Genomic DNA, 15790 nt, shown 5'->3' with positions numbered 1-15790 from the left:
AAGACAACTGAAACAACTGAAACTTGGTTTGAAATTCAGTGTGGAATGCTGTACAACTATTACTTTCACCACTGGGGGGCAGGCAAATATTAAGACACTCAGCCTCTACATACCATAGCTCTGATGGCACTACACTCATTAACAACAATCATAATGTACCACATGCTGAGCTTCAGAGTGTCAGGGGATTTCGTGATTTGGAGGTTTGACAGTTAGCTGAACATAATATAAACATGGAAACACATCTCAGTCTGTGAGCTTTATGGAAACTCTAACCTAACCCTTGTTATGTAGGAGGGATGATACAGAGTAAATGATGATTGATTACTTGGCCGATAACAATTTGATAAATTGAGTAAAACTTAATCAAACTACTACTTAATCAAAACTAGATTTGAACTACAACAGATTATTTCTATGAGTGAGCTCTGCATGTTTTCTGATACAGAAATAGATGTGTTTAATATTTAGACCTTTATGTCTTTATAGGTTTCATAATGCTGTGAGAATATGCAATATGTTTCTGCGGAAATAAAGCTTTGAATGAGGGAGATAAACACATTTAATATTGTTTGGTATTAATGAAATCTTTATGTTTTTTTCAAAATAATGATTAATCAATCCTGAGTTTTACCAATGATTATTTAAGGAAAGTTCTTACAATTTGCAGCCCTACTGTTTAGACAACTGGTGGATTATTGAGGTAAGAGTGAGTCTACTCCTCTTAGAAATAAGAGTTCCAAAGGAGTTCCTCCTGAGGGGCTGAGGTTCTACCCACTCCCATTTGCTTCTGAAGAACCATTTTTGAATGTCAAATGTTCCTTGTAAGACTAAGGGTTCTGTTAAGAGTCCTTTTCAACCAGGAACCCTCTGAAACTTGTTTGTCAAGGGTTCGTCAAGTCTTTGTCACATAACATAGAAGGGCTCTTGGTAGAACCCCCTTAGTGAGCTTTAGATAAAACCATTGGAATATAAAACGGCTCTCTACAGAACCCTCTGGTTGGGTTCTTAGAAGGCAGAAAGGTTCTGGATAGGACCACCAGGGTTTTGGGGGGCAACATTACACCATCTCTACAGAACCGCTCAGCGGTGGTTTTGGGTGAAACCTGTCACAGATGGTTCTAGGTACATAAAGATTCCAGCCATTGTGAAAGGCAGCACTTTTTACCTTTTTTAAAGGTTCTAGAGAGTTCTACCTAGAACCCAACATAAAAAATGGTATGTGTACCAGCCGAAGAACTCTTTATGTTTCTAGTTAGCAACTTTATTTCCAAGAGTGTAGTGCAACTGGAAAATCAAGGCATGGAAAATATTGCAAATGATGTTTTTAATTCATGGCTGAGGCAATCTGTGACCATAAAAACTACAACTCCCCTGTTTACATGTATTTGTTTACAGGTCAGTCTTGCCCCTTTCAATGTGGCAGCGATGTTGACGTGCCATCTAAAGGCCAACATGGCGTCCCTACCTACCTCTACCTGTAATGGTTCTGTCATGTGTGAACTAACTGAATACTGAACTTATTAATGCAAAAGACATTATTTCAACAGTTGGAACAACCAGCAATAACACAGATTCCATGTTTACATTCTGTACGTCTCTGTCTCACCCCAAATGCCAGTGCGCTGATGGGAAATGTAGTCCTCCAGACCAGCACGAAAGCTTGTCTCTCCGCCCCGGCGGCCAATGCTCCCATCATCCACCAGGAGGAAAGCCTGGCAGTTGTTGTCCAGGCAGCAGGAGTCGCGGGTTGTGTTCTGGACGTAGTAACGAGCGGGGAAACTCCCCTTCAGACACACACACACAAAAAAAGGGTGAATGTGGGAGAGTTCATCTCCAGGGAGGGAATGAAATCTGCTCTGCTGACCTCAGCGAAGGAGCATCTAATCAACAATATGTTCTAAGTCAGAACGTTTGGTATGTTTACTAGGTTCAGTGTTATGCATGAACACGTTCAAAGAGTGGCGTTGAAACATTGAAAAAACACTTTACATATCTCATATAAGCACACCTCAAAGTAATCACATTACTGCTGTATCTAATAATCTACTTAAGTTTTTTGTGTGTGGTTTGAATTCTTTTAGATGTCAGGCATCATCTGTGTTCAAAGATGCTGGGCTACTGTCACATGATTTTAATTATTTGAATTGAGTTCAAACTAATTCTACACTTATTAATAAAATAAAAAGAAAAACATGAATATTGTGCACCATTTAGTATAACATCATTATGTAGACTCCAGAGTCCCAGGGAGGAGGAAGTTCTGTTTCAAATTAAATTTTAAAAAACATGAAAGAAGAGATTAACATGAACTAGACTATGTTTGCGACTGTGAACTGAAATTTGAGCCGCTCTTTTTAAGTCTGAACTTGTATAACACTGACTAGGTTGCATTGTGTTCTTTAGGTTCTCTGTGTGAAGAAGGTGGGGTGCTGCAGTGTTTGCTTACAGGTGATGATCCACTTATTCTTCTCTCAACTTCACTGTGTTCTCTGTGCTCTGACTGCCACATCACCACTGCAAACATCTCTATTATCTATCATCAAGTCTGTTTTGTAATGTGAGCCCTTATTCTCACCTTAACAAAGAGGTGAAAATATTGACCAATGCGGTTTCAAGTTTCATTTGTCTTTTTTCCCAGTGCAGTGATTCACCTTGTTCTTTCTAGTTTCAAGTCATACACACTCATTTATGGCAAATTCTTCAAGCAAGTCAGTTTGAACTAAAGAAAGAAAAAGTCCTTTCGCAATAGTTACATTATGAAAATTTTTTACATTCTTCCAACCATGGAATGTAACAATGAAACAGTTATTAAGTCTTCCTTTTAAACAAAGTTCAAACATTTTGAGAATAAATTAGCACTCGACTGCAGACTTTTGTCTGAAATTTCAGATTATTGTCAAAACTAAAGTAATTTGTCTAATTCTCTGTTTCCTCTAGCATATGCTTAAGGGAAATTTAGTCACTTTTCATGTGGATGTGGTTGTCAATTGAAGCAATAAATTCCTCAGTGCTCAGTTCTCCTGCTTGTGGAGGCGTGCAGCAGTGCCTACATGTACCATGAAGCGTATAAGCTTTTGACACCCACACCCATGTTGCTGAGAATCACCACCCTAGCCTATAGCTATTATTTTGCAAAACATGGTGTTAGGTGCCAAAACACTGATCTAGCACACTTGTGAGGCTTCCCAGGAGGAGACTAGCAATCCTAGCTGAGATTGCCTTTCTTAACATTGCTACAATAGCCTACATTTACCATAAACAGTCACTTGACATCCACCTGGAAAGTGCCAAAATGTCCCTTTAACTGCACTGAACACATTTTGAGGAAGTATTTCAACCTCTAATTTGATCATGGAGCATGCTGGTGTAACTAACATGCCTCCTTGCTTCACAGACAAGGGAAAGATGCAGAATAACATATTTACCCAGCACTGTTTCAAACATATGGCACACAGCTGTGTCAGTTAGTGGGCGTGTTCTACGTTGTTGTCTCAGTTTGAGCCCGTTCAAATTGAGACTCGGGCCTACACTGTGATTTGTTACTCTTACTTTGTGTTTTTTGTTTTTTTTTTTTTTACAAGATTTTGTTCTTTTAAAAATAAAATACTTGTCATATATGCCATGTGCAACAGATGCAAAAGTCAATCAGGTTAACAGAAACTTTACAGTAAAGTGTAGTTCACTTTTTAAAATGACACATCTTTCTAGAATTTCCCGTTTTATTTTGGCCGGAGCAAAGTAAAATCAAAGGCTAGTTGTGAAGTTGTAAGGACTGTCACGACTGTCAGGAACATTACACCTTTTGGGTTTACTGGCGTGTGTTGCTGGACAAAAATCAATCAGTGGATTTTTTATGCAAAATGTATAATCCAGTGTGACAAATTTAAGTATTTGCATCTAGTCTCAAGAGGAGGTCAACCCCAGGGAATATAGGGACAAGCTCATGGTATGCATACTGTGTAATGAGTACCTGTGCATTGACAAGCTGCTGCCTGTTGTGCACCAGGCCCCAGGGTGCCAGTCCCACAGCAATCACTTTCTTCTGGGAGACAGCTGGAGCCGCGGCACTGTGATCCCTCACCGCCTCGCCCACACAGCGGGATACGCCCTCCCTCAGACCCCCGGTCAAGATCCAGGCCCCTGGGCAAGAGGAGTCACACAAGTAGTGAGGTACGACACAGAAGGTGATGTTTTCAGTAACTCAGCTTACAGTACAATATATACCAGGGGTGTCGTGTATTTTGTACACAGTGTTTGCCCATGGTTCAGTACACCCTGTGAACAATTTACAATTTTGGAACCTTGGTCAACGATCTCCTTTCCTGTTTCCTGTGTACTTTACTTTATGTGGCAAAGAAAACTGAATTCTGAAGATGGCTCAAAGACTTTGCTTGGGGACCCATAAAAGCTACATGGTCACATCTTAAGCTAATCTTAGCAAAACACTTGCTAACTAGCTAGCCAGAGTATATTGCTTGTTAGGTAGTTAGGGTGTTGCTCTGTAGAAAAACACAAACCAGCTAAATTCGCTGGTTAGACCTGACAGCTAATGTTAGTAACACTCTAACTAACTGGCTAAATTTATACATAACCATCAAGATAAACAAATCTATGTCAATGTAAGAGCCATTTCAGGTGTATGCATGTTTGTAGGACACTAAGTTGTCTGCTAGGTGTCATCATTGTGCTTTGGGTCACATGTCTACTTCGGTAGGAACATTTCATCAGGCATCAGGTGTTGCTAGGAACGCAAATAGCTTTTTGACCGCTATGCTGGCCATGCCGCCATGCTGGTTTGTGTTGTTGAGACCAATACGGTGAGCAATAAATTATCCAGAAAAATCAATGACGATGAATTGGGACGTTGTTATTTCACAAGACACAATGAAGCGGTGCACAGCAAGTGCGTCAACTAAAGTTTTAGGTTTAGCCGCTATATTCAAGTCTAAAAACTATTTGCGTTCCTCCATCTAGCAACACCTGTCGCCTGATGAAAAGTTCCTACCTAAGTAGACCTGTGACCTAAAGTACAATGGTGACACCTAGTGGACAATTTAGTATCCTACAAATATACATACACCTCTTGAATTGGCCCTTACAGTCAATGTTAAAAGAAAATGAACTTTCATGTATGTGTCTTCAGCTGATAGGAAACAAATGTGCAAAAGTAAACATGAAACAACTAACTCAAATTCTTGGTGAGAATATTGATGTAAGGTTTTAATTTGATACTTTAAGACACCACAAAGTAAGTATAAAGAAAGGAAACTTTGGAGAGAATGCAGTGAGCAGATAGCAAACCACAGTCACATGTTTTTGGTCATATAAAGTGATAAATGGCTTCTGGGAAAATTCTATTAGAGAAGTGTCACACTGCAGTGAGGGGTACTGGGTAGAAGATGTGAGTAAGACAAAAAAGACAAGATGAACAGAGAGAAAAAATGGTGGGCTGAAAATGACCTGAGTACAAATAGACACAATATTAAGTAACTATTTGGTTTGGAAAAGCTTTCCTGTGGGTGAGCGGGGTTTCAGTCTTGCCATGGTAGGCAAAATATTTGACAGTAGAGTGACATCCCAGAGGAAAATTTTGTTTCTCACCCTCTTTTTTCTCCTCTCATGAGAAATAAATGAATAGTTATTTTGAGCTTACTAAAGTCTCATCTGTTTCTCGTAACCCCCCCCACCCCCCACCCCCCTTTAGGAGAAATAAGGACCAAAATAAAAGAAAAGCAGATCTTTTGCTGAGCTCATAGGTGTCTCAGAGGTTTCAAGCAAAACACAACTGTATGGAGCAACAAGACTTTAATTTGACCACTGAGACAACTTTACAACAAATAAAAAAAAAATCTCACTGTTATCTCAGGAGCTGATCATCTAGCTGAAAACAAAAAAATAGTTTTATATTGCATGCTCAGTGGTTTCTATTGACGGGCTTCTTACCTGTGCTCTGCGCAGCCCTGACCAGCCCGTTTCTCAGGACATCTCGCACCCACGTTTTGACCTTCTCATGGCCTTCGCCCCCGACCACGGACACCACCAAGTTGGGTGATGGCAGGCCCCAGTGAGCCGTCATCAGGGTGTAGACGATCTGAGGCGACGTGTCACATGACAGCCGCAGGAACTAGAGATGACAAAGACAGGATTGCAGTGTCTCACAGTAAAAAGAATGATTTTACTTCAATACTGCAAACGAAGATGCAAACACACCATGAGATCATTCATACTGTCTGACTTCAGTGTACCTGGGAGGTAAACCTGGAGCTGCAGTGGGCTCTACGAAGATGCTCAGAAAGTGCCATTTTACGCTTTCATTGCTTTTCTGAATTCCAACTTAATCAATGCAGATTTCTACACCACTGACATAACACACACTTAACACACCCAAGTGGATGTGTGATGTAGCAACACACATTACATGTGCTATGTAGCAACCAAAATACATAATAAAAAGCAGCACACACAACCTCTAAATGGCAGTTAGTGGGCTATAGTCGATTTCATGATTTCATTTTTTTGTTGGGTGACATGTGGGTCCTATTCATCAATCTTGAGGCTGAACCCCTCCACCACATGGCATGCTGGTGTATCTGTGAGTGAGTGTTGTGTGTGAGTTTAGCAGTGCCACTCACATGGCTGTGTCTACGTCCCGCGCCAGCAAACTCCAGCTCTCCAAAGGCGTCGGTGGGACACTCTGAAGAGTGCTGCCTGCTGTCCCACTGGGTAACGATAGCCGCTCCAAAGAAGTCGCCTGTTGCCACCGAGTCATGCACCTCCTGCACACCGCCACACTGACACAATGCTCCATTACTGAAACGCAACACACACACACACACACACACACACACACACCAACAAACCTGTTATTCTGTGACTGATAGTATCTTTAATGCCCTGAGCCATCTGAGGCAATGATACAGTTCACACATGTGAGAAGTGCAAGATGCAGACTCATGTAATTATCGGATCTTCAGATCTCACTCCAGCATCTCTTTGAACAGATGACACACGGCTCATAATTATTTGATGGAGTCATATTATGCAGTGCTTTTCTATTCAAAAAACAATAGAAGTCAATGCAGTAAAGATAAAATTGAGATTATATGATCTCTCTTATCTGTTTCTCAGTCTGTGGTCTGTGTAACTGCCACTTAGGAAAATAAAGATTACATTACTTTGGAATGTAGGTTGCTCTGAAGGACTGTCTCAGTACATGGGGAATATGCTCTACCAACTAAGCTACAGGTGTACCCAACAGTGTCTTATTTTAAAGAAAATGCGTATGTCGAGATATATATTGTATATTGCGGATAAGCCCAAACAAATTGAGATATTATTTAACAGCCATGTCACCCAGCCCTAAGTAATGGTAAGCTTTTTGTTTGAGAGGTAGGAGATAAACCATATGAGAGCGGTGACGGCAACTCCAATGTCTTTTAACAAAAAATTAAGCTGCAGTTATCTACTAAATCAAATGCAGAACTCAAGTTAAAAAAAATCAGGCAGGCTCCAATATTTTTGCATTCTAGAAAATAAAGAGTAGAAGACATTACCTGAAAGAGTCTTCAACAAAAGTGGTGCACACTCGCTTCTTGATGATCTTGGGAACCCAGCTCTGTGAGAAGGAAAACAGTTCATTAGAAGCAGAAATGAAAAGACATATGGGAAACATTGTCACTATGATTAAACTAAGCCCACTGTATATACTTGAGACATGTATACATGTATATACTGTAGATAACCACCCAGTTCATGTATATAATCTACATCTGTTATCATCTTTTTTCAACTACTGTATGTGCATTATAGTTTTGTTGTTGTTATTTTAGCTTTGTCTATTTCTATGTTCCTGATAATTGGTCTTGGAACTGTGCATAACTTTGAGAGCAATTACAAACCAGAGTTGGCTTCCTTGAATCTGTACACATACTTGGCCAGTGAAGCTGATTGTGTTTGTGAAGCTAGCCAGCGGCCAACTACAGGGAAACTTTGGCACTTTTCATGTGGATGTCCACTGCAGGTTGATGGTAAATGTGGTCCATTAAAGCTTTAAATTCCTGCTAAACTGCTGCTATACTGACCAAGAAAGCTGGTTACCCAGAGGTGGAGACTAGAAATATAGGCTCATCACAGGTTGGCCGCGGCCGGCAAGACGTCCCTGCAGCCCTCTTGGAGGAGGGTCAGGCTTGCTTTGGCCACACTCCAGAGTAAGTCCATCTCGGGTGTGGCTTGGGGCAGCTAGGCGCAGCTGAGCGCACTGAAAGCGACAATGGAAATTCGGCACGGTGTGGTTTGGCTCGGCATGGAGAAAAGGCCCAATGGAGTACAAAATCCATAGTCCTCATACTGTGCAAAAATATATTACAAAAATGACCTGTAGATCATGCTTTTAGCCCCAATAAAACAAGACCAGTTAACCTAACTTACACTGCTGTGTAGTTGACTCATATTAGCCACATCTGAACTCATGAGTTTTGTACAGAATGAATGGTTTTTGTTTTTTTCCATTGCCTCCAGTGTCATCACAACAGGAAAAGATGTCTACACTCTAGTATGAAGAGGAAGAACAATAACTCTTTTAATGTGCTCATAAGCCTGAGGGTGTTTTATCAAGACGAACTTGAAACCTCACATTACTTCCTTGTGGTTATATGCCTCCACTAACCAGTCAAGCTGCAATTTGAATCCATGTCTGTTTTGAATCATATTTTTAGCAGCAGGTGTCAAGGATATTTTTTTGGCTAGATGTGAGTTCACTATATTGATGTGTGTGATTCTATTAAATAATTTCCAGTGAGAAATATGCTGTGTTCATGTTTCTGTGCAAAGCTAACCAACCTCACCTTTTCTCCACTGTCATGTCTCTCTATCTGTTTGATCTTATTGGGTCTGTTTTTGTCTGGTTATGTCTTTTATGACATTTTCATCTTTTTACATCTCGTTATATCATTTTCTGTGTTGCTGCATCTTTTTCATCTTTTACATCATTTTTCATTTTGTTACTTTTATGTGTCATTTTTCATATTGTCATGTCTTTTACGTCAACTTGTCACATCTGTCGTGCGTGATATGCACTGATGGACACACCAGTCTTAGGCGGCGCAAAATGATACTAAATAAAAATAATTAATTACTCACTTAAAATGCATGCAAACTAAAGTAACAAGCCTGTTTTAAAAATGTAAGGGGTGGAAAGCCCAGATATCTATAGGGAGTAAAAGTAAAAAAAATTTACTTAAGTACAGTAACAAAGTATTTGTACTTAGTTAAGTCCTACCTTTGACAACCACAAAACATTATGCCTCAGGCCATGGCCCGCATGGAGGTATGAAAATCTGAACCTGTCCTTTGATACCAGCTTTAGTGTTTGGAAGATGCAATTTGGACATTTTTCAACATCAATCTCTAGATCTTTTTCCTTGGAATTTCATCAGAAGCTGTGTGTGAGAATGTGAGGGCATTGCGGTGCGTCCATGTGGAACTGGTTAGGGTGGAATGTACTCTAAGATCATGAGAAAGGATTAAGGCAGCAGGAAACACAAGAGCAACCCATGGGAGAGGGAAGCAGGCAAGGAAATTTGAAACAAAAGGACACAAATGAGGTGAAGTCTGAAGCGGGCACGAGATGAAAACTGAGCAGAGCATGAGAGAAATGTCAGGAATGAGTGACGAGAGAATCAAGTTGAGGCATGAAGTGAAACCGCTGGTTACGCTCCATGAAGCTGATGGTAAACACTGTTTATTGAACTGCCCGCAGATCAGAGAGCGTTACTTTTCCAACTATGGAAAAGAAAAAATCATGCTCCAACTCAAACTGAAAGATACTACAATAGAGAGCGGATGAAGTTTAAAAATAATCTGCTAACTCATTGATCGAAAACTGGTTCAACCTGTCTGCCTATTGGCAGTTATGGAGTTATTTGCAGGGAGTGCTTTTAACTGTCTCTCTTGTCCACACACTCACATCTCCACAGTCCACATTCACACACTTAATAGAACTCTACTTGCACCCCTGACTTACAAATCATTGTGTAGATGCTGTGGCCAGTAGCACCTTCAAACTTCCTCTTCTTATTGTCATTTTTTCGACCTTGAAACACTTATCATCCATGACAGAAATACACACGTAAGCATTGGATAAGAAAGTGTAGGGTTTGTACTAATGAGCTGCAGACCCTGAGATGATCAACAATACAATCAGATGTTTCAAACACCCTGCCAGATGGGCTGGATGCACCACCGGGGGCCACCCCAGGTAGAGAGGAGGAGGAAAGGAATAAGAGCTGTGCTGCAGTTGGGACTTGCTACTCCTGAAACGGATGAAATGGGACTAAGGCTGGACAAGCAATGGAAAACCAGAGGCTGTTGTGCCCAGGTCTTATAGAGACCTACCAGAGACGTAACATGCAAGAGTCTGGCAGGACGAAAGAAGGACTCTGTTTATAAGTGATACTTAGTGCTCAAATGCAGTCAAAGTTGAAGCACAGTTTCACAGATGTCAAAACTTGTAACATGTATGCATGTTGTATTGATGTGTAGCATGAAGGATCTACAACTCATATTTCGTTGTACAACCCTGTGTTGTGTAATGGTAACAAATTAGAAAGCTTCTACAACAGGTTTCTCCCAAGTGAAACACCTTAACTAACTAAATCAAAGCCCAGTCTGCCTGCACTTGTTTCATCCATCAGGCCCATGTCTGAATAAAAATGGCAGTCACATGGCAGCCCCTGTATCAGCTCTAACCTCCGCCTCTAGACAGTTTCTGAAGCAGGTTTTCAAGAACCATTTCACCTCTGGAGTTATCATCATTCAGCCGAAAACGTGATGTCTGAAACTGGAGTGAGGACAGTCCTAATGTAATGTTCCTCAGAGGATGGTAAGATTCATCCTTCTGCTTTTCTGTCTCACCGTCTCCCTCCTGCAGAAATAAACTATAATGTGGGCAATTGTGAGCTCCTGGCTGTAAAGCTGGCTTTGGAGGAATGGCAGCATTGGCTGGAAGGATATTAGCTATCTTTTGTAATCTGAACTGACCATAAGCACCTGGTGCCAGCCCCCTGCACCCACTGCCCATCCCTCATTGTCCTTGTTCTCATTGGGTTCTGGATTTAGTCTCCGGTCTGCCTGCCTCAGATGGAAAGATTGTCATCTTAACTGTTGTTGAGCACTTCAGTGAGTTAGCCCATTTCCTGCCTTCCAAACTGCCATCTGCCAAGTAAATGACGGATCTGCTTATGAGCGAAGTGGTCTGCATCCCGTCTTCCCTGTGACACTGTTTCTGATCATGGTCCCCAGTTCACCTCTGCTGTCTGGAAAGTCTTCCGCTCTGCCATCAGTGCCACCATCAGCCTTTCTTCTGGGTTTCATTCACAACCCACACAACCCCAGCCCATCCACCTGGGTATCCCAACTCCCTTGGGTAGTATATGCCCATAATACCTTGCCTCTCACTGCTATATGTATGTCATCATCCCACTAACTATATGGATATGAACTTTTGCTTTTCCTCAGTTCCATCTGTCCAAGCTCAAGCTCTTCCTTTAAAGACAGTTGTAAAAACTGTCTCCAAGATTACCTTTGGAGAAAATCATCAACCACACCTGTCTCCTTTAGTCTGCTAATTGATCTGCATCATACATGACCACGTTACCCTCACTGTCCATCATCTGATGGGCTCTCGCCGCCATGGTCTGTTATGCCTGATTGACTGAGAGGGATATAGACTGGAGAAGAGATGCTCGATAACCTGTTGCAATATCATGGACCCCGCCCTCATCCAGGAATTCCTTTGATTTTAGGTTGGGTTTTTTCTGTTTGTTTGCTTGTCTTCTCTCTCTGTCTGTGTTTACGGACATAGCTCCTCCTCAGCTCCTGCTGCAGACCTGATCATCAGTCTCAGCCAGCACACCTGACCGCAAACAAGCCAACACAATTCAGCTGCAAATGCCTAGACAAAAGGCTAGTCCCAGTCGGTTCAGTGTGTCAAACATGGTTGCATACCACACTTCCAGCACAGTAGTCTTCCACATCCGCCTGCCTGTCCTCCCTGATGTTAATGTTTGCCTGCCTGCCAGTTTTTGCCTTACACCTGTTTTCCAGCCAACCTGCCCCGTCTTGCCTGCCATTTGTGGCAGTCAGAGCTGCTGCAGAGCTTATGTGGTGAATCCAGGATAATTGTGGCTGATCATCGCTCAAAATGTGCTTGATCTTTTAAGAGCACAAAAATAAAATGAAACTATATCGGTTACCCTTTTCATTGGAATAATTGAGAATATTCTGCAGCAACATGAAGGCTCCACACCCTGTTCCATTTATTATTATAAAAACAGAGGGGTTTAAAGTAAAGCCTAGTTGAGACTAATAATCTCTAGACACACAACAAACCACATGGAATCTTAAAGGTCATCTCCCAGAAACCTTACATGACCTGTTATGTTTACTGACTTCCAAACAAATATTTCTGTTTACTGTAGACTTATTTGTATGGTATGTATGGTCCTATATAGTTTTGTCCTGTTCAGGTTTTAGTTTGTCATTATTGATGGTTTTATTTTTCTATTTATTACCTGCCTTTTTGAATGTTCTTCTGTTTTGCATGTTTCTAATACGTTTAAAAAAAAGAAATTGTTTATGGGTGTATAGGGTGTGGTGTGGTGGTGTGTTTAGGCTTTGACTTTTCTTTTCCCTTCCATAATAACAAATGCACTAGGGCGCTTTCATGATAGGAATTATATTTCTAACTTGTTGTCCTTGAGCTTACAATTAAAATGCAGGCTTGCTTTGGTCTGTGTCAGTTAACATTAAAATGATGGAAAATAAGTAAGAACATTAACTCATGTTGTACTTACAGTATGTACAATTTTGATTATTTTTTGAGTATTTACATTGTGTACTACTTTTTCCTTCACTACACTTATTTAATAACTCTAGGCACTTTTTACCTACAGATTAGGATTATTAATGCAGCATATAAATCAACTAATAAAACATGATCTATTATTGCAGAAAGGTTTCTACCCTGCAGTATAAAAAGCAGCTGAAATTAGCTCCACGACAACATTAACACATTATTCATTCATTGTCTGTAACCGCTTATCCTTGAGGGGTCATGGTGGGACTGGAGCCTATCCCAGCTGACACTAGGCGAGAGGCCAGGTCTTCGAAGGGCTGACAAGTAGAGACAAACAACTATTCACACCTATGGACAATTCAGAATGACCAATTAACCCATTTAAAGGTCCTGCCCCGCCACAAACTGCCCAGCCAGCTGGGGGACTAGAACTCAGAACCTTTTTGCTGCATTAATTACACATTAATGCATCATTAATTATAAAACAGTAATATAGTGCATATTATTCTTAAATTGGCCATTCTTCAAAATGAATACTTTTACATTTGGTACTTCAAGATATTTTAATGTTAATACTTCTGTACTTTTACTTAAGCAGGATTTTGAATGCAGGACTTTTACACGTAACAGTATTTTTACACTGTGGTATTACTGCTCTTACTTAAGCAAAAGATGGATGGACCTCTTCCACCACTGAACATAATGTCAGCTGCTATAAAGAAGCATTTATTAATATTTTAAAGCATTAATGGTTGAGGAGCATCAGAGTTTGCAAATTGCATACAGACATTAAGATTTTAATCTGGAATATGTTTATTATTTTCATGGTTTTTCAACATAATGATGTGATAAGGACAAAATGCATTTCTATTGAATTTTAAGACATATGAATGCATTTTCATCAAACTTTATGCATCATTGTAAATACTGATACAATTTTAAAAAATGGGATTTCATGATTTTCTCAATAGAAAATTTACCTTAGATGCTACAAAAGAAAATGTATTGCTTTTTAGGACAGACATTGTGGTTCTAACCTGAAAATCATCTTTACTTGAGTATTAAAGTAATGTTTGCAAATAAAAATCATATTAATAACTAAAATAAAGCAGTAATGACAACTTGTATTGGTAATGACACACTGTTAATGGTTACAGAGAGACTAAGACACACCCTCTTCCAGTGTGCCTCTTGGGATCTAAATTCGTAACTGAACACAACATCTGGGTACATAGTTTTTCTAATTACGTTATCTTTACAGTCGGATACATCAGCAGTTTTACGACAAACTGCGACTGTCCTGACTTGAAATTTTATCTTTTAAATCGACAAACATCATGTTGATTCATGGCACAATTCAAACAGGATCAAAAACTACTTTTGTCTGTTGCCATTGACTACAGTTCATACTTTTTTTGTAGAAGTTGGATCCCATGGTGGTCCACTGGAAGAGGCATGACTTAGACACTATATAATGTGACCTTTAAGCTACTCTTGACAATAGCTGGACTACAATGCAATCAAGCTCAATATCGGACCAATTTTCAAAATTATTGTCCCCATTATTCAAGTTATTTTTAAAATGTAGTTCATAATACACAATTTCTACACAAATAGAAAACTGTTTGATAAGGACATGAATTAAACACATCATTAAATCACATTACTTATTTTGTTTTTTGTCAATATGTTAAATAACACTGTGTATAAATTTATCAGGCATCATATGAGAAATTTTTACATAAATCCAAAATTTCACTGCTGGGACTTAAAAGTGCCCATAGTTTGTTGTATGTTTGTTTGTGTTGTCTGTTAATCGTATTAATTGATTAATACATATATTTTCTTGTATTTTTCTGTTCAACTTGTACTCTAGACATCACAGTATATATGATTTCACAAGATTAAATAAAGGTTGAATGGATTAAGGAAAATGGTTGAAGACACACCCTAATAAATAGGCTAGATGTAATTATAAGACGTTTGTTACACTTCAATCAATTTATGGCAAAGCAGGTTTGAGGTCTGGTTTTGTTTTGAGGTTGTTTGTCTTATACTTTTGCTGCTGTGTTTTGTTCTCAGGGATATGAGGGCTGGGTGCCCATTGGTGCGTGGCAAAAATTGACAGCCTTACCTTACCTATTGAGAGCAATGACAGGTCCCAGTACTGTGTTTTGAGCCACTGATTTTGCCTTTACTTCTTTAATTTTTATTCATAAGTATCAAATGCATTTTTTTGGGGGTGTAGCTACTGTTTTTGTTTAAGTGAGAGACTCAGAAGTTTGTCTTCTCTCAGTCAGAGCCCCTCAGACTTCATACCAGCACAGCAGCCTGAGGCATCTCACTACAAGTCTTAACTGGAACTTAAGCATGACCAGAGTACCTCCCGTTTACAACCAAATGTTCTGATTTTAATGTCAGCACCCGGTGAGACATTAGGAAACCTTTCGCTGCATGACACAGTCTGTATCCTCCGCCACCAGACTGCGGATCAGTGTCCTACAAAGTTTACCCTCAGCTCTGTTGTCCCCACATTCATCATCATCTGTGCTCACATACCTGATCTCTCTCTTTCTTATTTCCAGCTTTTCCACCTCCGCCGTCTCTCTCCTTCTCCAGCTCCTTCATCCTGCGCTGCGGCCGGGTACACTGAGCGCAGATCCGGATCAGCTGTGCGTCCTGCCGCCCCGCCCACAGACGCACACACATCAGGCTCTAGTCTGCTCACTGATGGTTCCCTAACGTGGGGGACGGGCGGACAGTCACTCCTGGGAGAACTATAGAGCTAAACAAAGTTAAATGTAAAATGTAAAATACCTTGATTTGTCTACAACCCAAAAATATTCAGTTTCCTTTCAGAGAGGAAAGTAGGAAATATTCACATTTAAAAAGCTGAAATCACAGACTTTTCTTCCTTTTTTAAAAAAGGACTTA

At 40.2% G+C, this 15790-nt stretch overlaps 1 protein-coding gene across 3 annotated transcripts in view; it reads right to left on the bottom strand.

Annotated features, from left to right (window-relative positions):
* The window catches only part of trpm4a (transient receptor potential cation channel, subfamily M, member 4a), a 36868-nt gene extending 21306 nt beyond the window's left edge, over positions 1–15562 (bottom strand). For 2 of the 3 annotated variants that reach the window (XM_084743644.1, XM_084743643.1), the window contains exons 1-6: positions 15416–15561; positions 7557–7618; positions 6636–6813; positions 5947–6127; positions 3974–4143; positions 1610–1787 (exon numbers count right to left, since the gene is read on the bottom strand). In XM_084743644.1, coding sequence (XP_084599770.1) covers positions 1610–1787; positions 3974–4143; positions 5947–6127; positions 6636–6813; positions 7557–7618; positions 15416–15484 — 838 coding nt within the window. In that variant the 5' untranslated portion in view covers positions 15485–15561. Of the gene's footprint in view, positions 1–1609; positions 1788–3973; positions 4144–5946; positions 6128–6635; positions 6814–7556; positions 7619–15415 lie in introns of all 3 variants that reach the window. The other variant, XM_084743645.1, reaches the window with a different exon arrangement.
* Between the last annotated feature and the right edge of the window lie 228 nt (positions 15563–15790).

The sequence above is a fragment of the Lutjanus erythropterus genome, chromosome 19 (genome assembly GCF_056507025.1).
Source record: "Lutjanus erythropterus isolate fLutEry1 chromosome 19, fLutEry1.hap2, whole genome shotgun sequence".
Classification (NCBI taxonomy): domain Eukaryota; kingdom Metazoa; phylum Chordata; class Actinopteri; order Lutjaniformes; family Lutjanidae; genus Lutjanus; species Lutjanus erythropterus.
The sequence above is the reverse complement of the archived record's forward strand: the minus strand, read 5'-3'. Positions and strand labels throughout refer to the sequence as shown.